At 39.5% G+C, this 22,936-nt stretch overlaps 1 protein-coding gene across 1 annotated transcript in view; it reads left to right on the top strand.

The window, feature by feature from the left end:
- LOC100927051 (zinc finger protein 260-like) overlaps nt 1-22,112 on the top strand; it is a 38,445-nt gene extending 16,333 nt beyond the window's left edge. Inside the window, exons 2-5 of the mRNA XM_023495337.2 lie at nt 10,002-10,055; nt 15,777-15,903; nt 17,488-17,583; nt 20,255-22,112. Coding sequence (XP_023351105.2) covers nt 10,023-10,055; nt 15,777-15,903; nt 17,488-17,583; nt 20,255-21,690 — 1,692 coding nt within the window. The 5' untranslated portion in view covers nt 10,002-10,022 and the 3' untranslated portion in view covers nt 21,691-22,112. The remainder of the gene's footprint in view (nt 1-10,001; nt 10,056-15,776; nt 15,904-17,487; nt 17,584-20,254) is intronic.
- Nucleotides 22,113-22,936: the final 824 nt, after the last annotated feature.

Here is a 22,936-nt window from a genome sequence, read left to right as displayed (position 1 = left end):
CTGGTAACTTTTCCCCAGGTATGGGATCAGAAGTTTCTGAAGATAAGGTCAAAATGGATTCACAACTTAGAAAAAAAGAGTGATATTATAGGCAAATTGGAACAAAAGGATAGTTTACCTCTCAGATCTTGGAAAAGGAAGGAATTTGTGGCCAAAGAAGAACTGAAATTCATTATTAAACATAAAATAGATAATTTTGATTATATTAAGTTAAAAAGGTTTTGTGCAAACAAAACTAATGCAGACAAGATTAGAATGGAAGCAATGAACTGGGGAAACATTTTTTACATAAAATTTTTACAAGAATTGAGAGCATTCTCCAATTAATAAGTGGCCAAAGGATATGAACAGACAATTTTCAAATGAAGAAATTAAAACCATTTCCACTCATATGAAAAGGTGCTCTAAGTCACTATTGATCAGAGAAATGTAAATTAATACAACTCTGAGGTACCACTACATAACTCTCAGAGTGTCTGAGATGACAGAAAAAGACAATGATGAAAGTTGGAATGGATGTGGGAAAACTGGGACACTAATACATTGATGGTGTAGTTGTGGACTGATTCAACCATTGTGGAGAGAAATTTGGAACTATGCCCAAAGGGCTATCAAAACGTGAATATCTTTTTTATCTGGCAGTGCTTCCATTGGACTTATTTCAAAAGTAATCTTAAATGAGAAAAAGAGACCCGAATATGCAAAAAGGTTTGTGGCAGCCCTTGTTGGAGTGGCAAGAAAATGGAAACTTAGTGGATGCCCATCAGTTGGAGAATGGCTGGATATGCATATGTGGTATATGAGTGCTACAAAATAGTATTGTTCTGTAAGAAACAATCAGCAGGATGAATACAGAGAGACCTGGAGAGACATACAGAAACTGATACAAAGTTCATTGAGCAAAACCAGGAGATCATTGTACATGGCAACAACAAGATTATAGGAAGATCAATTCTGATGGATGTGGCTCTCTTCAACAATGAGGTGACTGAGCCCAGTTGCAGTGATCTTATGAGGAAGAGAGCCACATGCCAAGGTAAAGTCAGCATCTATATGATGCTTTTTACTCTATTCGTTGTTGTTTGCTTGCATTTTATTTTCTTTCTCATTTTTCCCTTTTTGATTTGATTTTTCTTCTGCAACATGATAATTGTTGAAATATGTAGAGTAGAACTGCACAAATTTAGTGGATTACTTGCCACCTAAGAGAGGGGGTTTGGGAAAAGGAAGGAAAAAATTTAGAACGCAAAGGGTTACAAGGGTGAATGCTGAAAATAATCCATGCATATCTTTGGAAATTAACAGTTTTAAGAAAAAAATAAAGAAATGCAGCCTCAACTAAGCAGGCTAGAAACATGCACTTTCTGTCTAAAAAACTTGCCATGGTTGCTCCTATTCTACTTGGAAGGGAAATCTAAAAGAACCAAATTCCATATAAGGGAAAACTGTGATACTTGTCACATGCCTTCTACAAATCCTCAAATGGCTTAGATACTGAGGACAGCCTTCTCATCAAAGAAATGGGTTCCCATTCAGAGGTCTATTTATTAGATATAAAGGGGAGGGGGAGGAAGGGAATCTATATTTTTTCCAAAGGAAGTCAGAAAAGTAATAGGAAGATAGTGTGATAATCAAAATCATTTGGATGCTAATGAAAAAAAATTGCCATGCGAGAGAGCCAGAGAGAAAGACAGACAGAAAAACAGGTAAACAAACTGAAAGACAGACAGATGGGGGCAGAAAGAAAGATTGACAGAGAGACTGAAAGACAGACTGGTATTTCCAGAGAGATAAAAAGGGAGACAGCAAGAGGTAGAAAGAGCCAGAAAGAGTAAGAAAGAAAAAGAAATAAATACAGAGAGAGAGAGACAGACGGGCACAGAATGCACCAGTTACACAGAGGCAGTAATCAATTGAGAGACAGACAATGACAGAGAGAGTGAGAAAAAGAAACAGATTTAGTCATACACAGGCTGAGAGCCAGAAAAATGGAGAGTGACAGAAATCGAGGAAGAGGCAGACAGAAAAAGAAAAGAAGGAAGGGTCATTCAGAGAAACAAGGAGAATCTGATATAGGGACAGGCAGACAGACAGTGTTAAAGGGGAAGCAAAGAGTGAAAGTGAGAAAGAATGAGAAACAGATACAGAGAGAGATGGAGAGACAGGATGAGACAAAGGAAAAGATACTATCTGAGGAAAATGGGGAAAGAAGTAGAAAGTGAGAGTCAGCGGGGGGGTGGGAGGAGAGAGAGAGGGATAGGGAAGGATGGAGAAAGAGTGAGCAGAACAAAGAGATGGAGAGAGTAGCGAGGGAGGCAGAGAGTGTTGTTAGGGAGAGAGAGAGAGAGAAAGAGTGAAAAAGCAAAGAAACAGTCAGAGAGACAGAAAAAGTCAGAGACAGAAATAAGAGATAGCCAGAGAGTGAAAAAGTGTTAGAAACAGAGAAAAAGAAAGACAGAGACACAAACACATTGATTCTCTTTCTTCATCTCTTATTCTCTTTTTTATTCTCTGACTCTTTCTGGCTTCTCTTTCTCTCATATCCCATTCTCTATCGCTCTTGTCCTATGTCATTTTCATTCTGTTTTCTTTTTTCTTTTTCTTGCTCTTGTTTTCACCTTATTTCTCTGCTTTTCTCTTTCACTCTTTCACTGCTTCACTCTTTCACTCTGTTTCTTTGTCACTATTCTTTACCCCTTCCTCTCTGTCTCTTTGTGGCTCCTATTGAATCTGTCACTTCTTTTCTTCTCTCTCTCTCTCTCTCTTTCCACTATTTCTCTTTGTTTTTCTAACTATCTCTATTTCTTCCTCTCTATTTCAACCTCTAACTCTGGCTCTCTTTTTCTGTTTCTCTCTCTGTCTCTCTGTATCTATCATGTCTTTTTCTCTCTCTTTCTCTATTTCCCTGTTTTCCTGAGTCTGTTTCATTCTCTTTTTTGAACTTTTTTTCACTTTCTACCTTTTGCATGCCGTCTCTCTCTGGTTCCACATCTGGCGCTCTCTCTCTCCCTGTGTTTCTCTCACACACTTTCTCTATCTCTGTCTCTCTCTTTTTCTCTTTCTTTCTCACTCTCCTTGTGGCTCTCTCATTGTCATTCTATCATTTTTTATTTTCTTGCTGACTCTATAACTCTTTTCTCTTTTTCTCTATTTTTCTCCCTTTTCCTTCCCTATTTTTCACTCTCTTTCTCTCTGGCTCAATCTCTTTCTATCTCTCTGTCTCAGTCTATCTGTCTGTCTCAGTCTATCTGTCTCTCTTTCCTTGTTTTTCTTAGGCAATATCTTTTCTTTTTCTTACGCTCTATCTTTTGGGCTCTCTACTTCTCAGTCTCTTTCTCACTCACACTCATGTTTTTCTCCACCAACACTCCCCCACACAATGTCTCTTTCTCTCTGACATTTTTCTTCTTTTTTTCTCTCTTTATCTGATTTTTGCTGGCTCTTTTTCTTTGTCTTTTATTCTCTCTGTCAGAGAGTCCATGACATCAATAAAAAATTGTCTCTCACACAATCTCTGATGCCAAAACTCATATTTAGTGAACAAAAATAATAATAATAATAATAAGATAAAAGCTCCAGTTTCTCCCTGCTGTTTTGATGGGTGTCTGTGGATTGTGATAAATATCAAAAAGTGAGTGTCTCTCTCCAGTGGCAGCAATGTGTAAGAACAGCTAAATTAAATTGCCAAAATATGCATTTAATTAATTCACAAATGGAAAAGTCAGTTACACTCTCTCTCTTTGTTTTTTATCTCTCTGATTCTCTTGGGTAGGATGGCATGACCCTTAGCTAAACTGGCTACTTGGAGGCATCTCCAGGAACAAACGGAAAGTTCCTTTATTCCAGTTCTCCCTAGAAGGAGGCGATCCCAGCACCAAGTCTAAAGGAAAAGTTCAGTGTATCAGGCCGCTTGACAAGAGCTGCATCAAAACCCACAGTAGCCCCCTAACCCACCCCGTTCCTATTCCTATTGGCTTTTAATTTCACCACCTGGGTGCTTGCCCGAAGGAAAGAAGCAATCTTGCAGACTTCCTACAAGGTATTTTTGCAAGGGTCTTCTTACAAGAATGTGTTTGCCACATCAGCATTTTGCAAAGGTCTGACAAGAATGTTGCCACTTTTAGCATTATTGTAAAGGGGTTAGTAATGTTCTGAGAAATGGAAACTGGGGCTCTCAGGTCTCTTTAATAAACTGTCGCTGGGAGACTTTCAGTATGTCCCACTCACTCTCTTTCAAACTCTCTTTTTCACTCTTTATCTTTTTCTGTTTGTCTCTTCTTCTCTTACTCTCATCTCTTTTTCTGTTTATATCTGTTTCCTGACTCTATTATGCTTTTTTTATTCTCTCTCACTGCCAGTTGGAAAGAAAGAGGTAGACAGAGAATGAGAGAATTTAAAAAAAAAAAAAAAAAAAAGAGAGAGAGAGAGATAAAGAGAATTGGAGAGGGAGAGAGAGCAAGAATCAGAGAGACAGAAAGATTCATGACTTTTGGTGGTAAGAATTGATGACATTCAAGGATGTGCTATGGGCTTCACGCTGGAGGTATGGGGCCTCATGTACCAGCTTCAGGAGGAGTTGTACAAGGAGATCATGTAGGAGAATATGTGAAACTTGCTCTCCCTAGCTAAGAACATTTCCTCTGGTAAGTGTGAATCTGGAGACAAAGGGACCATCTTTATTCCCCAGTGTGCTGAGTTAGGAGGGTTTATCAGTGACCAGAAAGGGAAAAGTACTGATCTCCTCTGTCCAAGAAACATCCTCCAACAGGTTTTCCTGTAAAATGTCTTTGTGTTGTATGATAGCAACCTGAGCACTTCCTCTATTCCTGCAGCTGTCTCTTACTAATTCTAGGTAATTGTTATTAATTCTTATAAATTCTAAATGATGAAACCAATGTAGAAGCACCTCAAATACAGAACTAATCTCAGAGGTTATTTCATTGCATCTCTACCTACACATGAATTTTATCTCCTAAAGCCCTGAAAAGTGCTCAAGCAGCTTTTCCTTTCAGCCTGTTCCTCTACAGGATGGGTCTAGTAGTTGGAATATTATTCTCTTGAATGAGCATCAATTTGTAGCTGAAAGCACCTGGTTGTCCCTAATGTAGGAAGTTTGTCCCTAATCTTCCCTCCCTGTTGCCCTCAAATATCAGCAGGCCCAGCAAATATCACAGGCAATAGGAAAGGATTGGAAGGGAATAAGCCTTTATTTTCACCTACTATTTGCCAGATGCTCTGCTATATGCTTTCCTTACAGTACAATAACAATAATATTGCTTAAGAACAACTTTCAGCAAGTAAATTATTTTGACTATTATGACTATTAATTTGACTACCCAAATTAATGATAAAGGACAAAGAAAAAAAGCTGCTATTTGCATATGAATGGTAGCCATCTCTAGGGTGGGGGAAGGCAGAGGAAAGGAAAAAAAAAATTTGATAAATTTGTTGTCCATTTGAAAAGAATAGAAAGTCATGCATTATAAATTTATAGTTTCATATGCAATAATCCTTTTTAAATTGTATTACATAATAGAAATAATTGTTTTGTTCCAAAATTTAAAAAGAAAACTAATTATTTTGTCACCTTAGCTCTACAATAACCTTGAGGAAACTGAGGCAAACAGAGTTTAAGTACTTGTCAAGGGACACAGAGCTAGGAACTGTCTGAAACTTGATTTAAAGTTAGACTCTTCCAACTCTATGCCCAGGTCTCTGTTCATTGTACTACCAGCTCCCTTTAACTTGGATAATGGAAATCTCAAGATGAGTCCATCCTTCTATGAAGAAGGTGTCCCAAAACTATGATACCCATTGGTCAGGTTTGAAGCTGCTCTGGCCCAATAATACTCTTTTGTTCACCTGTTGAGTTAGGAGTTTCTTCCAGAAGGGAGCCAAACAGGATAGGAGGCAGGAGCTGGGAAAAGGCTTTTGGCTTTGTCTCAGAACAAGTCCCTGCATAAGAGAACCTCATATAAGGCAAACAACAAGATTACTCAATGATCAATTCAGATGGACTTTCAGCAATGAGGTGATTCAGGCCAATTCCAATAGACTTGGGATAGAGAGAACCATCTGCACCCAGAGAGAGGGCTGTGAGGACTGAATGTGGATCACAACCTAGTATTTTAATTTTTTTGTTGTTATTTGGTTGCTTTTTTTTCTTTCTCTTTTTTTCCACATTTTTGATCTTATTTTTCTTGTGCTGCATGATAAATGTGGAAATATGCATAGAAGAACTGCATATCTTTAACACATTGGATTACTTGCTTCCAGAGGAGGGGGTGGGGGAAGAAAGGAAGAAACATTTGGAATGTGAGGTTTTGCAAGGGTGAATTTTGAAAACAATCTTTGCATATATTTTGAAAATTTTGAAAAAATAAATGAAAACATTTTGAAGCATATCTATACATATAGGTATGTATGTATATATATATATATATTTTTTTTTTTTCTGAAGCAATTGGGGTTAAGTGACTTGCCCAGGGTCACACACCTAGGAAGTTTTAAGTGTTTGAGGCCAAATTTGAACTCAGGTCCCCCTGACTTCAGGGCCAGCACTCTATCCACTGCACCACCTAGCTCCCCCTTGAAGCACATTTTTAAAAACTGTACCACAGAATAATGTGGCATATCCTGTTTTGGGTTAAACAAGCACTAATCAGGGAGGAAACAGACTCATATGTGTGAACATAAGGGAGTGAATGAATCTCAAAATGGAGGAGCTCTGGCTCCTTGCCTCTTGCCCTAAAAAGAACTAAATTACAAACTTTTCTCTTTCTTCATCCTTAACTGATTTCATTGCCAAAGGGTCCCAGGCCCCAGAGAAGATATGCTCTCTTACTTTGGGCAAAGGGAAGCCCCGCAAATGCTAGAAAAAGGACTGAAGAACTGCCCTCCAGGTGAGGGAGGGAAAAGCAGGGGTAAGAGACTTGCTCTAGGCTTAGGAAAGAACTGCCTAGGAATTCTTTTTCAAAGATTTCTTTGCAGGAGTGTCAATGAATCTTAAGTTTCCCAATCTGTAAAAAGAGGGAGTTACACTCTATGGCCTGTTAGGTCCCTTCCAGTGATCATTTATGATCCTATAAGATGTCACTGTTTGGGACTTGGGGGCATGAAACTCTCCTGAGAGTGCCTAAAGGGATTAGGTGAGCCAAGATGAGCTTATTTTTTCAAGTGCCTGCTACATGTCAGGCCCTGGGCTAAGCACCAGGAGCAAAAGGAAGTACAAAGCACAACCGCTGCTCTCATGGAGGTCACAGACTGGTGGGGCAGACCATGTACCAACCATGAGAAAGAAACACACTGTGGGCTCTGCTGTGAACTGGATAAATTGGAACTAAATCCAGTGATTTACTTAATCATTACTTAGAGACGATAATAATGGTTTAAGGAGAGTAGAATGGAGGGGGGTGAACAAGGGGGGAAGGGAATAGTCAAAATCCAATAAATCCTGGCTAGAGGAGTGAGCAGTGCCTATACAGTAGCACAGAGGAATTCTGATCCTTTGACTTTAAATTCTTATTCTTCCTTGTTCTAATTCCTCATCATATCGTTTAATGCTGAATTTTAAGGGTACTTTGCCTTAAGTCCTGGTCTGCTTGTAGAGGGTCAAAGATCACAATGACAAAGGGAGAATTCAATACAATCCTGTCTGTATTTACCCTTACCAATGCTGTATGGCTCTCCGATTTCCCCAAGAGCCCTTTGCTTCCAGTTGTTCAGAGTATGGACTCCCTCCTTACTTTGGGTTAGTCTGGTAAGGCAGTTTCAGCAGGGAAGGCTCGCTGCTCAGGAGGAGGAGGGAGTGAGTGTGGGAGGGAAGGAGAGAAGGAAGTGACGGAGGCCTTGGGGGCGGGGGGGGGGGGAGTTCTCAGAGATCGGCTGGCCAGGTTCAATTTGAGCGGGAGGAGTTTAAAGCACAAGATCTTTGTGTGATGGGGACAGGAATTACACAGGAGTCCTGAAGTCCTGGCCCTGGGTGAGGAAAGGGCTCAGTCATCTGGGGGATGGACAGGGTGGAGCTCTTGGGACCAACAAGACACTCCCAGACTGGGCTGGCCAGAAGCAGGAAGTCTTCCTGGGGTCGCTTTGCCTTCCTGTTCCCTCTCCCTTCCCTGCAACAGAAACTGCTTTACCTTCCCTGAGAGTTCATGTCTCTCCGCTTTTCTCCCAGAGCTCAGATCTCTCCCTGTTTTCCCTGGGAGCTGGGATCTCTCCCTTTTTCTCCCTGAGATCTTGGATCTCTCCCTTTTCCCCTAGGAGCTCAGATCTCTCTCCCTTTTTTCCCTTGGAGTTCAGATCCCTCCCCCCTTTCCCCCGGAGCTCCCCATTTCCCCTGGGAATTCAGGTCTCTCCCCGTTTTCCCTGGAAGCTCAGGTCTCTCCTTTTTTCCCTTGGAGCTCAGCTCTCTCCCCGCTTTTCACTGGCAGTTCATAATATCTCTCCCTTTTTCATTTGGAACTGAGATCAGTTCACACTCAGGATCCAGTCGGGCCTGTGCTTGCAGCTCCCAGGTAGGTCTGAGCCAGCATCCCCCATATTTTTTGGCTTCCACTGGCTGCCCTTGCCTTTGGGTCTCCTCTTCTGACCTTTTGGTACATGACCTCCAGGTTTACCAGGAGCACACCTTTCCACCAAGGCTGCCTGTAGGATGAGCTCCCCACCTTTAGACCTTTTCCACATTTCAAATCACTCCCCAAACTGCCCAGATTTCCCATGGGGCCACCTTTGTCAGACTTGAGACTTTGTCCATAGAAATCTAGGAGTCCTAATTTCAGTTTTATGATCAGGACCGAGGTGTCCCGTCTCCCCATTCCATCTTTTGGTTAGAGATTCAGCTGTCCTGCCTTCCAACTCCAAGCCTAAGCTCTCCCAAAAGGTCCCAGCAGTCCTCCCCAGATCCTAAGTATTCCTCAGGACACAGTCTTCCTGCTTTCCCAGGCTCAGCTGTCCACCAAGATCTCTCCTCTCATTCCATTGGCTCTGACCTCCATGTCATGACCTTTATTGGTCCCCAGACCTCCTGCTTCCTTGGCCCCTTTCTCTCTGAGCCCTCAGAGTTGAATTCCAGATTAGATTTTGTCTTCCATGCTTGGCTTTCCCCTAGTCATTCCCTGAGGGCTCCATTCCAGAGCCTTTCCCATCTCCACCTTCCCACATTCCTTCCCTCCTACCCAAAGCACTCAAGTCTGTTGTTTAGAATGATAATGTGTGTGTTAATTGTGGAGAGGGGAATTAGGGAGGCAGAGGACCAGGTGGTGGGGAGGGAGGTCTGACTCAGGAGCTATGGAGGCTGACTTGTCTCCTCTCATCTGGGATCCCAAATCCTCTTGTATCTCTGGGTTCTCTTTAGGAGTATGGGGAGAGGAGGGAGGAGAAGAGGAGTAAAAGACAGAGGAGAGCAGACTTCCTCTTCAGATCACCTTCCTTTCCAATCCTGACCCTCCCTGACTTGTTCTGTAGGGTGCAGTCTCTCCCCCGAGCAGGGCCCGGGCCTTTGTAACTGCTGGAGGACCTCGCACTCCACCAAGAATCCCTGCAGCCTTTCTTCCTGCTTAGAAAAAGAGTGGAAAGCCCGCTTTTCCTCTTTGATGCTTCTCCCTCTCCAGCTTCTTCTGGTGACCTAGGCCTGTCCCAAACAGGGACTGGGTCACCTGCAAAAGTGGAGTGAAATTAGACGTTTTACTGTCAGGGCTCCAAACAGCAGTCTCCCCGGCTATGAAATCAAAGACAATCAGCCTGGATCTAGGATAAGGAGAAGCTGGGCTTTTCTATGCAGACAGAAAGGGAGGGACCCTCTTGGAACTTCTGGCCTTTCTCTTGGTGTTCAGAGAGGCTTAGAATTGAAGCCTGCCAAGGTTAGGTGTGACCTCTGTTTGTAAGAGCTTTGGCTGTTGCTTCTTTTGCGGGTCCTTCAAGGACAGGAGCAAGAAGACCCTGAGATAACTAGAGACCATGGACCAGAAGGAGTCACTTTGTTTGCTTTGCTACCTCCACAGGGAGCCCAGAAGCCAGAGGGAATGGGCCCTGGAAGCCTCAGATCTCCTCCTCAGGTGAGTGCAGTTTATCCACAGACCTGACCAACATCAACAGTCACAACCATTTCTGTAAATATGGAGGATGGGCTGTGGAGTTGGCAGGGCCTGATGTTTGGGTCATTTGTTTACAACCACAGGTGGAACATAGTAGTAACAACCTTGCCCTGCCCAGCTGATTCCTTGGGTACCTAGACAGACAGATACACACACACACATACACATGCACCCTGTTTGTTTTTATGTTCCTCCTCATTACAGAGGACTGAGGAGGTCCTCCACTTACTTCATCAGGAATCTCTATTCCCCAGGTATCAGATCTGCTCCCTTTGGGCCCACCCAGCCCCCTTCTCCACCCAAAGTCTCTTTTTCCTCCTCTTGGCCTCCTGTGGCCATGCTTCCCTGAAGTTCCTGAAGTACAATTTCCCACAGTTATATCTAGATAATATATCTCCAGGGGTCAGCAACATGTCCTCACGAAGCCTCAGGAACCTATTGATCAGTGTTCCCATGTGTGTATATATACATGTTCTCACACACTCTCTCTCTCTCTCTTTCTCTTTCTCTCACATTTGTACCACCCACAATCCACTATCTCACTTTTTCACCTGCTTCCCCTCCCCTGAGAACACAAATAAAACCAAACCCATTCACACAATGTTCTATCTAAACAATAAAAAGAACCACTTGCCAATGTCCTAAAACCTAATGCTTCTTCTGCACCAGAGTCTGACATTTTTAAGAGGCAGACAGCAGCATGATTGCTAGTTGTTCCTCAGCAATCCTGGTTGGTCTTTCTAGTAATCCAAGATCACTACTATAAGGTGTCCTTACATTTATCCCTTACTTAGCCCTTACTTATCCATGCCTTCCCCATCTATCACCCACATAGATACATGTGACACACCTGCAATACACTTGTGTATGTACACAGCAACTCTGATCAATCCCTCAGAATCCCTTTTTCCCCTCAATAAGGACAATACATATTCATGCACATCCTTTGAGTTTGTTTTGCTCAGGACTGATCCCTCCCTTCATCTATCCTTCCTCTTATTTTGAGGTTTTTCTCTTTTTCTGTCTGTCTCCAATGGACTAGGTGAATACAGATTGCTCATTGATACCTATCTGATTCCTTCTCCACCTACAGAAGTACAAGCAAACCCTTTCTCCTATCTAGTCCCTTCTATTTTACCACTTTCTAGATCTCTCCTCATCATCTAGTAATTACATTGGAGCTGCTTGCACTGGACATTGTTCTTCTGTTGGGTTAAAAAAAACCCTATGTTCTCTCCAATTGTAATCTGTTCCTCCCATCTGATTGCTTTTTGGCTGATTGATCATATAATCCCTTTTTTCCATCTGATTATTTTTTGGCTGATTGATCATATGATCCCTTTCTTCTATCAGATTCTATCAGATGCTTCTCTGCTGATTGATCACATTAGAGTCCTGAACTTCTAAAGACTCTCTGGGTGTAACTTTGGCTGACATCATGCCCCACCTGTTTTTTGTTTGATATCTTGGATTTGGGCCCTGCCTCTCATTTCCCTGGGTCAACTTACATTCTGAAGCCTAGTTGCATTTTGGACATTGGATTTTAAGTCTTCTTCTCACCCTGTCCTCTCATTCTATCTCTATACCTACACTGAGCTTTTAGATGCCCTATTTTTCCATATTGAAAGCATCGACTAGTTTTTCTGGAAGTCCCTTGCCAAGAGGGACCCTGTCTTCCCATATTTTGTGTCAGTCTGGGTATAATAACCATCCACTGTGGGACAGCATCTTATGATTTTCTCTAAAGGAGTATCTTTGTGTAGCCCCCATATAATTCTTCTACAATCTCATTAATATTTTCCTTAGCCAATTGTCTTATAATTATTGTAGTTGCATGATGAGGCTGTTGCAGGACTTCAAAGATATGCGATAACTGATTTCTTGAAGTCTTATGTCTAGGCTGTTTTTTTCAGGGCATTCTGCTTAATGATATGTAAATTTTGCCTTGCTCCCTTTTCTATGTGACTTTTACTTTGAAATGTCTTACATTTTCTTCCCTTTTTAAAAGTCTCTTGAATTTGGATTAATATTTGCCATTGCCTTGTTCCAATTGGTCTCCATAAGTTTTTGGAGAATTTGTTGCATGGGCAAAGTTTTATGAACTTGATTCTTTCACAGAACTCTTTTCTATTTAGTTTCCCCTCAAGTACTCTTATTCCATTCATAAATATGACTTACTCTAAAGCTTACTCTTCTAAGAATTCTGGCCCCATTAGGACGATATTTCTAATTAAATGTCTATTACAAAAGAGTGCGGTACTTTGTCCAAAGCATTCTCTTTATCTATTGAATTAGCTGTGGTTTTGGATGTTGTGGTTTACAATGTGATTAATTATGTTCATTGTTTTCCTAATGTTGAACTATCATTCCAACCCTGGTAGAAATCCCACTTGATCTTAATGAATGGTATCTTAGATAATTTACTGTAGTTGTTTTGATAGGATTTTGTTTAAAATTAGAGGGAGGAGACAACATTCATTCTTTGACTTGTAATTTAGTCTCTCTGTTTGAACTTTTCCTTGGTTTCATTATTCGGCCTGTGTTTGATTCTTGTAGGATATTTTCTTGTTTGATGAAATTAGTGTTGAAGTGTGGATGCTAGCTGTTTTTTATAATTTTGATAGAATTTTCCTATTTTCTGATAGGAATATTTCAGGCTTATGACAGTATTCCACTTAGCGTTCTCTTCTCAACTCCTTTAGCATAAAATTGTATATTATATATCAAGTATGTCTTTTATTTCTTCTGGTTTTCTTGTGATTTCATTTTTGCCATTTGCTGTTTCAGTGACTGGATTTTATGCTCTCTTCCTTTTGATCAGATTAACTAGGGTTTTCTCCACTTTATAGATCATTACAAAGAAGCCATTTTTAGTTTTGTCATTTTTATTTTATTTCAAATTTATTTATTTTCCTTCTAATTTTGATATCTTGTCTTTTGTACTTATTTTTGTTTTGTTCATTTATTCTAGTTTGTTTGTTTTTTAAATAAGGCATATTCAGTTAATCTTCTGTTTTTCTATATGTGGTTCCCCCCCTCCCCCCAGTGGCAACTGGGGTTAAGTGACTTGCTCAGAGTCACACAGCTAGGAAGTGTGAAGTGTCTGGGGCCAGTTTGAATTCAAGTCCTCCTGACTTCAGGACTGGTGCTCTCTCTATTGTACCATCTAGATGCCCCTATTTTTCTATATTCTTAATGTGTGATGCTAACACTATGTTTCCCTCTGAGGACAGCTTTAACTGAATCCCAGAAATTTTGGGATATTGTTTAATAATTTTCATTATATTTTATAAAATTATCATTTCTCAGTTCTCTTCTCTGACTCAGTCATTATGTAATATGTGACAAGTAAATCTATTAGGTTTATATCTTGTTGGTGATTTCTCTCTCTCTTTTTTTTTATTATAATAACTTTTTATTGATAGAACCCATGCCAGGGTAATTTTTTTACAACATTATCCCTTGCACTCACTTCTGTTCCGATTTTTCCCTGCCACCCTCCAACCCCTCCCCTAGATGGCAAGTAGTCCTATACATGTTGAATATGTCGTAGTATATCCTAGATACAATATATATGTGCAGAACCAAACAGTTTTCTTGTTGCACAGGGAGAATTGGATTCAGAAGGTAAAAATAACCTGGGAAGAAAAATGCAAACAGTTTACATTCATTTCCCGGTGTTTTTTTCTTTGGGTATAACTGTTTCTGTCCATCATTGATCAATTGAAGCTGAATTAGATCTCTTTGTCAAAGAAATCCTTGTTGGTGATTTCTCAACCAATTTTCATTCTTATTTCTTTAAGGAATGAAAAAGCATATTGATTATTTCTGCCTTTTTACATTTAGGTAGAGTATCTCTATATCCCAATGATTAATTTTTGTAAATATACCATGTGTTGAAAAGAAATATGCATATTCCTCTGTTTTCCCATTTAGGAGATACCATAAGTCTTTTACCTCAAATTTTTCTGGACATTTGTTTATCTCTTCTACTTTTTCTCATTCTGCATTTCTTTATCCCCATTTTCCTTTTAGTTCTCTTGTAGATTCTCTTTCTCTTGACCTTCAACTAGTCCTGTTCATTAGTTTTCTAATTTCATCCATTTTTCTTATCTAACAAGCATTTCTTTCCTTCTTGCTGTTCATCTTCCCTTTCTGTTTTGCCGAGATTCTTGTTCTCTTGTCACATAACTCCTCTGCTCACCTGGTCTTTCTTTTTTCCTTGACACTTCATAACAATCAAAGACTCCAAGATCCCCATTCTGAGCTCTGGTCTATAAGAGCTCTCTGCCACTTCTTGTAGCCCAGCCATACAGATGCCTTCCCTTTCAGATCAATGTGTATCAGGGCCCTGCTTCTAGCAGGGAACATCTCCCTCCCAGATATTCATCCTCTCCTATTGTCCTTTTATATTTCTTCTACATCCTCCTAGAAATGTTAACCCTGTCTCCATGTTCTCTTACTCCTCCAAGTGCTAGTTTCCCCCAAGAATGACAACTTTCCCTATCCAAGACAAGTAGCCTTTTCAGGCACTAAGCTCCCAAGCCACAGGGTGAAGTCCCCTATCTTCTATAAGAATATTAATCAGTCGAACCCACCTCCAAGGTCAGGCCTCCTGCCTTGCTACACTTTTCCAACTTTCCACCCTCCTCCTCAAATCCCCATGTGGTCATCTCCTTGTTAATCTCAAAAAGTATGGAAAAGCAATAACTTCCTCAGTTGTTCACAAGTGAAATAACAGAATAAAGAAAATAAACTGTGAGATGTGTGATACACATAGAACAGGATGAGGTCAGGGTAGCCATTCCTAGTTCAAAATAAACAGGTAAAATTCACAATGGCCATTCTGTTTAGCAAAAGAGTGTTTATTTGGGAGAAGAGGTTATAGCTGAAAGGAAGAGGTAAAACAGGCCCAGGGAGTGGGAAATAGATATAATATTTTCTCTAAAATGTAATGTTCTCTTGTAGTTTTCTTGGGGTTCTCTGGAGGCAGCCTTCCTTTCAGTTCAGTAATCGCCCCAAATGCAGCCAGGTATTAAAGTCCAAATCCTTTTATTGTCTCTTTCCAAGTCTTGTCTCCTTGCCTGAGGCCTGATTAGCTTTCTTAGAGGCCTATCTCTCTCTTTGATTCAGAGAGCTTAAGCTCTTGCTCCCTTCTCTGGCTTCTGAATCTCCCAGACTGAATCCTGGTTGAGGCTCCTAGCTCTCTTAAAGGTGTGAATCTTGTAGAACTATAGTAAGTACTAAGTACATGTACTGAACTAGAGAACTGTTAAGCCCCAGGCTAAATAACCATTGTCTCTATCAATTCCACTGACTTTAGCACCTTGTTTCAAGTTCTGGCCCATAACAAATAGAAAATGCAGTTGGGAGAGCAGTAGGGTTACAAAGGAACAGGGTTTGGAAGAATTCAGTAAAGAATATGACTTGTGGCCCTAGGATGCCATTCCATTATTCGTTCTATAAGAAGCCCTTTCTCAGCTTTACTTCAACTGTTTCTAAATTGAATCAATCTCTTACTGACCACATAATCAAGGGTTAACTCTGACACTCAGAAAGCCTATGACCTTTGGGCAAATCCCTTCTCTGTGTTTCCATTTCCTCCTATAAATTGGAGGGAGTTGGACTCTTTAATTCTGAAGGCTCTTTCAGCTCCACATCTTATGACTTCTGATTGTGTAGGAGATGGTGACATTCAAGGATGTGTCTGTGGACTTTACTAAGGAGGAGTGGGGCCTCTTGGACCCCTCTCAGAAGGAGCTGTATAAGGACGTCATGTTGGAGAATGCCCAGAACCTGCTCTCCCTGGGTAAGGAAATTTCCCCTAATAATTGCAATCTACAATCAAAGGAATACCTTCATTCCCCAGTGTGTAGGATTTGGGAGTAGGGGAAGAGAAGGGAAAGGGATGGTCTTTGCATTATATAATAGGAACCTGAGGATGTTCTTTATTGCTCCTGAAACTCTAGCTTAAGTTTCCAGGTATAAGATTAAATCTGTGTGGAAGTATCTCCAACATGGAAGTAATCTTAGAGGTTAGCCTCTAGCTGGACACAAATATTGTCCACCAATTCTCAGAAAACTGCTCAGGCAGCTTTTCCTTTCAACTTGTTCATGTTTGGGATTTTTTTCAAATATTTTTGGAGTATTCTTCTTTTTAATAAGCATCAATTTGTAGCACAAACCAGCTAGTTGTCTCTAGTATATAGGGAGTATAGGAAGTGTCTCATTAAGCTTCCTTTGTGTTGCCCTCAAATTGCAGCAAAAGTGGTGAGAAAGGAATTGAAAAAAATAAGCATTTATTTTTACCCACTATTTGTTAAGTGCTGTGCCATACGCTTTCTTTACAATATAGTAACAATATTGTTTAAGAATAACTTCCAGCAAATCAGTTATTTTGTGTATCCTAAGTACCTAAATTAATACTAAAGGACAAATCAAGAAATGCTATTTACATTCAGAAAAAAAACTGATAAGCAGAAATATATATAGCATAGTTTTACATATGAATGTATGTGTGTATATATATATGCATATATGCATGTGGTTATTTTTTATGTTTACATATTTCTATGTAATGGGAGGCAGGCGATGTGGGGAGAAAAATTTGCTTCATCATTTTGTTGCCTATTTGAAAGGAATAGCAAGTTGTGCATTGTAGATTTACAGTTTCATGTGCGATTACCATATTTATTTTCCTGTGATATGGAAATGCTTGTTTATAAATTAAAAATAAAACAAAATATTGTGTCATTTTAACTTCATCTTAACTTTCCAAGTTAGGTGATATGATAACTATATCATATATATAATGATATAGTTATATGTGATATAGTTGTCATATTTGAGAGCTGAGGAAACTGAGGCAAATTAACAGAGTATAATTGACTTGCCCAAAGGTACAGTTAGTAACTCTTTAAGGTTTCCTTCAAACTCAGGGTACACCTGACTCTATGACAAGGACTATCCACTGTACTACCAATTCCTATAACTTCTGGATAGTGGACACTGTGGAATGAACCTATCTTTCTGTAAAAAAAAAGGTGTGCTGAGTCCAGATCAGGCCTAATGATCAGGCCCGAGGTTGCTCCAGCCCAGTAACTTTTCCCCCAGGTATGGGATCAGAAGTTTCTGCCAGAAGGGAGCCTCACAGGACAGGAGCTGGGAGGAAGGGCCTTTGGCTCTCTGTCAGAAGAAGTTGTACAAATAGTGGGCACATCCTATTTTAGGTTACTTGCTTTACAAGCACTAGTGGGTAGGTATAGACATATATACCTGAACTTAAGAGGCTGAATTTCAACATGGAGAAACTCTGGATCCTCAGCCTTTCCCTAAAGGGAATTAAATTACAAACCTCTCTCCATCTTCACCTGTAACTGATTTCCATGCTCAGGGCTTCCAGTTCACAGAGAAGAGGTGACCTCTTATTTTGAGCAAAGGGAAGCATCCTGGATGCTGGACCAAAAAGGCCTCAGGAGCTACTCTCGAGGTGAGTGAGTTGAAAGCAGGTCTATGAGGCTTCTAGGAGTTACCCTGAAGTAAATGTTCAGTTTGAGGGAGAAAGACCAGACTTGGATTTCTTTGCTGGATATTTCTTGGCAGCAGGGTCCTGGGCTCCTCAGTGAACCCTTGTTTCCATCTATAAAATGAGTGCGTCGCACTCCACAGCCCTGTAGGTCCCTTCCAGTGCTCATCTGTGATCCTATAAGAAATCACTGTTTGGGATTTGGGGCAATGGAATTCTCCTGATGAATCATTTTTTAGAACTTCTTCTAGTCAGTAAACAATTAAGGGCCTGCAATGTGGCAGCCCTGGGCTCAGCACCAGGAAAAGTCAAAGAGATGTCAGGTAAGCTCTCACAGAGATCACAGAGTGGTGGGGCAGACTATACAGCAGCGACTATGGAGAAACCCACTGTGAACCAGATAAACTGAATAAATTTAGTGCCTTACTGCATCATTAATTGGTGAGGATAATAGTGGTTTAAGAAGGAGGGCAGAACTGGGAAGGAAATAGTCAAAATGAAATAAAATAGCCAGCACTTACACAGCTCTAGGTGTGTGTCATGCATGGCATTGTCTTATTTTATCCTCATGAGAACCTGAGGACTTTGCTGATATCATTAAGCCCGTTTTACAGATAAAGGAACTGAATCAAACAGAGGTCCTATAACTTGACTAGCAAGGTTCTAAGGTAGGATTAAAACTCTGGTTTTCCTCATTCAAAGCCCTAATCCACAGTCTATCCATAGTAACTGTATTCTGATTTTGAAACAAATAGGACAAAAACAATCATACAAGTATGGGAGAGAAAATGGGAGAATTGGACAAGTTCCTTTTGAGACTTGGAAATTCATTTTTTAAAATCTAGCCAGTCAAAAGCAATTGCTAATTATTGTTTAAAAGATTTATATTTCTACTGACTCATGACAAAAATTGCACTAAATGACTAATGTACTCAAGGGTCAATTACAAATATTGCTTTATGGGTTTTTTTTTTTTAATGATATTTATATACTCACAACCTATGAAAGGATAGCAACTGAATTCCTGCTGAATGACCAGCCCATGTTGTCAGCTAATTCCTTTGAGAAATTGTCAGATAGAAGAAGAGGAACATAAACAGAGGATAAGTTCAAATTAGAAAACAACCTTAGACATGTCAATGAGTGACACTTAACTGATTTTCAGGAAAGGTTGTGGCCTTCCATGTTGATTTCATGATGGCCTTTCCTGTCCCTGTCTCCTGACCACAGTTTTCAAGAAGCCTGCCAGCATTGCTGCAGGAATGCAGACCCAGGTCACATCTTGCTGAGGAGATTAGAGATTGGATGAGATGGGGTTGCTAGGTAACCCAGGAGGGAGAGAACTACTCTGGTCAGGGGAGAGATAGCCTGGAAGGACTTTGCACTTTTGGGACCATTTGAACATGAATGCCCAACCTTCCTGAAATGGTGGAAACAATCTGATGTTAATTTGAGAAACCAAAAGACTGTTGCACTTAGAAGCAGTGAAAGTTTGATGGATTCACTGCACAGTCCTCCAAAGGACTATATTGGTGATCATGATAGACTGAATTCACAGCAGAAAGATAGCTGTTAATGTGGAAATGTGCATATCTGTTTGGTTCCAGAGGACAGCTCCCTTTATAACCAAATCAGACATTTATTTACCATTTAAGGTGTCACTAACCCATTTGTGGTACAGGTCCCTTCAATCATTATCTCAATCCTTTAAAGGGTTCCAAAAGACAAAGGATTGCAATAGAGGAACTCCCTTCCATATCACAGGATGATGAACACAATTTTCTATGTGAGACACATTTTCAAATGTGGATATTTTCCTGCACTTTTAAAAATTTGTATTTTTAGGACATGCAGGAGGCATATAATAACTTTTTAGAAAGAAATAAGTATTAGCCATCTCAAAAAAAAAGTAATGGGTCAAAACAAAATCTCTTATACCTCAGGTAAATAAGTACACAGCTGTGTTCTGAATATGACCTCAGATAATATAATAAAAAAAAAAAATAAAACTGAAAGTGATCATCATGGAAATTTGTTATAGTTATAGTCAGGATAGATCATGAAATAATTTGAGTAGTTAGTATATGAGCACCAAGTGGCATATCAATGAAAAAAGCATTGAATGTGCAGATAATGAAAGAGAAAGGGAAAAATTGAGAGTGGAAATAATTTGTCACATACTGTAGGCAGAGCATGCCCATTCATGTTAATGTAGTCTATGTTGCTGTGATTTGGATCAAGTCACTCAGTCTTTCTGAACTGATGACCTGAGTTGTACACCCATGAGAATAAAGGCACTTTGTGTGATGTCACAGGTTTATTGGGAGGTTCCAATGTAACTGTGAGTGAAACTGCATAGATATTAAATTATATTTGTGATATAAATTAATGGTATTTAAATAATTGGTTCTGCCCATTTAGGATTTTTCTCTTTGCCTAGGAAAAAAGAAAATAAGAGAGTTTCTCTTCTGCTGGTAGAGGGAAGGAGATATAAATACATATGTCTGTCTGTCTCTCTCTCCATATATATACATACATATATATATATATATACACACATACACACACACTTGTGTGTGTTGTACCTGCATCATGTCTGTATTTGTTTTATTGTTTGTTTTTTTCTTTTTTTTAGAAGGAGTGAACAGACTTGGAATGATGGAAACTACTGCAGATCTAAGCCATTCTGTTACAGAAACTCACAAGCAAAGACTTAGGGGTGATGGTCTCTATAACTTTATTGGGAGAGAAATCTATGCAATATATGAAAGTATCCAGCATACAGAGAAACATTATGAATGTAATCAATGTGGAAAAGGTTTTACAAAAAAGGAAACTCTTACTGCACATCAGAGAATCCACACTGGTGGGAAACCTTATGAGTGCAACCAATGTGGCAAGAAGTTTAATCAAAGGAAAAATCTCACCAGACATCAGAGAATCCACACTGGGGAGAAATCTTATGAATGTAACCAGTGTGGATTGACTTTTAGACATAACAAAACTCTTACTGTACATCAGAGAATTCACACTGGAAAGAAGCCTTATGAATGTAATCAATGTGGCAAGAATTTTAATCAAAGGAAAGCTCTTACTAGACATCAGACAATCCACACTGGAGAGAAACTTTATGAATGTAACCAATGTAGAAAAACTTTTAAATGGAAAAAATTTCTTATTGAACACCAGAGAATCCACACTAGAGAGAAATCTTATGAATGTAACCAATGTGGAAAGGCTTTTAGAAAACAGGCAAGTTTTACTGAACACCAGAGAATCCACACTGGAGAGAAACCTTATGAATGTAACCAATGTGGAAAGGCTTTTAGAAAACGGGAAGGTTTTACTGTACATCAGAGAATCCACACTGGAGAGAAACCTTATGAATGTGACCAATGTGGGAAGGCTTTTATATATAAGGAAATTTTTATTGTACATCAGAGAATCCACACTGGAGAGAAACCTTATGAATGTAACCAATGTGGAAAGGCTTTTAGAAAACGGGCAGCTTTTACTGTACATCAGAGAATCCACACTGGAGAGAAACCTTATGAATGCAATCAATGTGGGAAGGCTTTTAGAGAAAGGAGAGTTCTTAATGATCATCAGAGAATCCACACTGATGAGAAACCTTATCAATGTAAGCACTGTGGAACAGCTTTTAAAAGTAGAGGAACTCTTAGTACACATCAGAGAATCCATACTGGAGAGAAACCTTATGAATGTAACCAGTGTGGAAAGTCTTTTCTATATAAGAAAACGTTTATTGAGCATCAAAGAATCCACACTGGAGAGAAACCTTATGAATGTAATCAATGTGGGAAGAGTTTTGGTCAAAGGAAAGCTCTTACTAGACATAAGAAAATTCACACTGGAGATAAACCTTATGAATGTAATCTATGTGGGAAGGGTTTTAGAGAAAGGGGAATTCTTATTCAGCATGAGAGAATCCACACTGGAGAGAAACCTTATGAATGTAACCAATGTGGAAAGGCTTTTAGACAAAAGGGAGCCTTTATTCAACATCAGAGAATGCACACTGGGGAGAAACCTTATGAATGTAAACAATGAGGAAAAGCTTTTAAAAATAAAAACTCTTAGTATACATCAGAGAAATACACTAAATGTAGCCAATGAAGAAAGACTTTTACAAAAAGGGATGTTCTTACTCTACATCAGAAAATCCACACAGGAAAGAAACCTTATGAATGTAACCAATGTGGAAAGGCTTTTAAAAGTAGAGGAGCGCTTAGTATACATCCATGAATCCACACTGGAGTGAAACTTGTAAATGTAGCCAATGTGGAAAGATTTTTAGACATAAACAAAGTCTTACTGTACATCAGAGAATCACATTGGAGAGAAACCTTATGAATGTGACCAATGTCACATTTAAAAAAGGGAACTTTGAGTGGATAACTATTAGAGAATGGCTGAATAAGTTAAGGTATATGAACATTATGGAATATTATAGTTCTATGACAAATGGTCAGCAGGATGATTTCAGAGAGACCTGGAGAGACTTACATGATGATGTTAAATGAAATTGGATTATTTGCCATCTGAGGGAAGGGGTGGGAGGAAGGGAGGGACAAAATTTGGAGCACAAGGTTTTGTAAGGGTGAATGTTGAAAATTATCCATGCATATGTTTTGAAAATAAAAAGAAAGAAAAAAATTTTTTTTTTCTCTGCATCAGAAAATCCACAATGGAGAGAAGCCTTATTAATGTAACCATTATAAAAAGTCTTTTATAGAAAGTAGAGCTCACTGCATATCAGAATTCACATTGAGGAAAGCTTTTATGAATATAACCAGTGTTTAAAAAAAAAAAAAAAAAAAAAAGTTTAAACATAAGAGTTACTACTAGGCACCAGAGAATTCACACTGGAGAGAAAGCTTATGAATATAATTGTTGGGGAAATGCTTTTTGAAATGGGGAATCACTTATTCTACATCAGAGAATCCACACTGGAGAGAAACTGAATATAACCATTGTGGAAAGGGTTGTATAAAAATCTGATTAGTTACAACTGTTGCCAGATCTGTAAAGAAAGGTAAAAGAGAGGAAAAGTAATTAGGTAGAGAACATTGGTAGAAGGTTGGTGTTGATGCTTTTTATACTTATCCTCTAGCCATAACCCTATATGAGGTGTGGGGGTATGGCACGGGAAAAAAGGTATCACCAATAGATTCTTAAGCATATTGGATCCTTTTTGATCTGGTCACATACTTGAAAGGCAATAAGGTGAAGTGGAAAGATCACTAGATTTAGAGTCAGAGAACATGAATTGAAATTCTTCTGTACCTCTGTGGTT

This window comes from Sarcophilus harrisii, chromosome 4, assembly GCF_902635505.1.
Source record: "Sarcophilus harrisii chromosome 4, mSarHar1.11, whole genome shotgun sequence".
Taxonomy (NCBI): domain Eukaryota; kingdom Metazoa; phylum Chordata; class Mammalia; order Dasyuromorphia; family Dasyuridae; genus Sarcophilus; species Sarcophilus harrisii.
The sequence above is the reverse complement of the archived record's forward strand: the minus strand, read 5'-3'. Positions and strand labels throughout refer to the sequence as shown.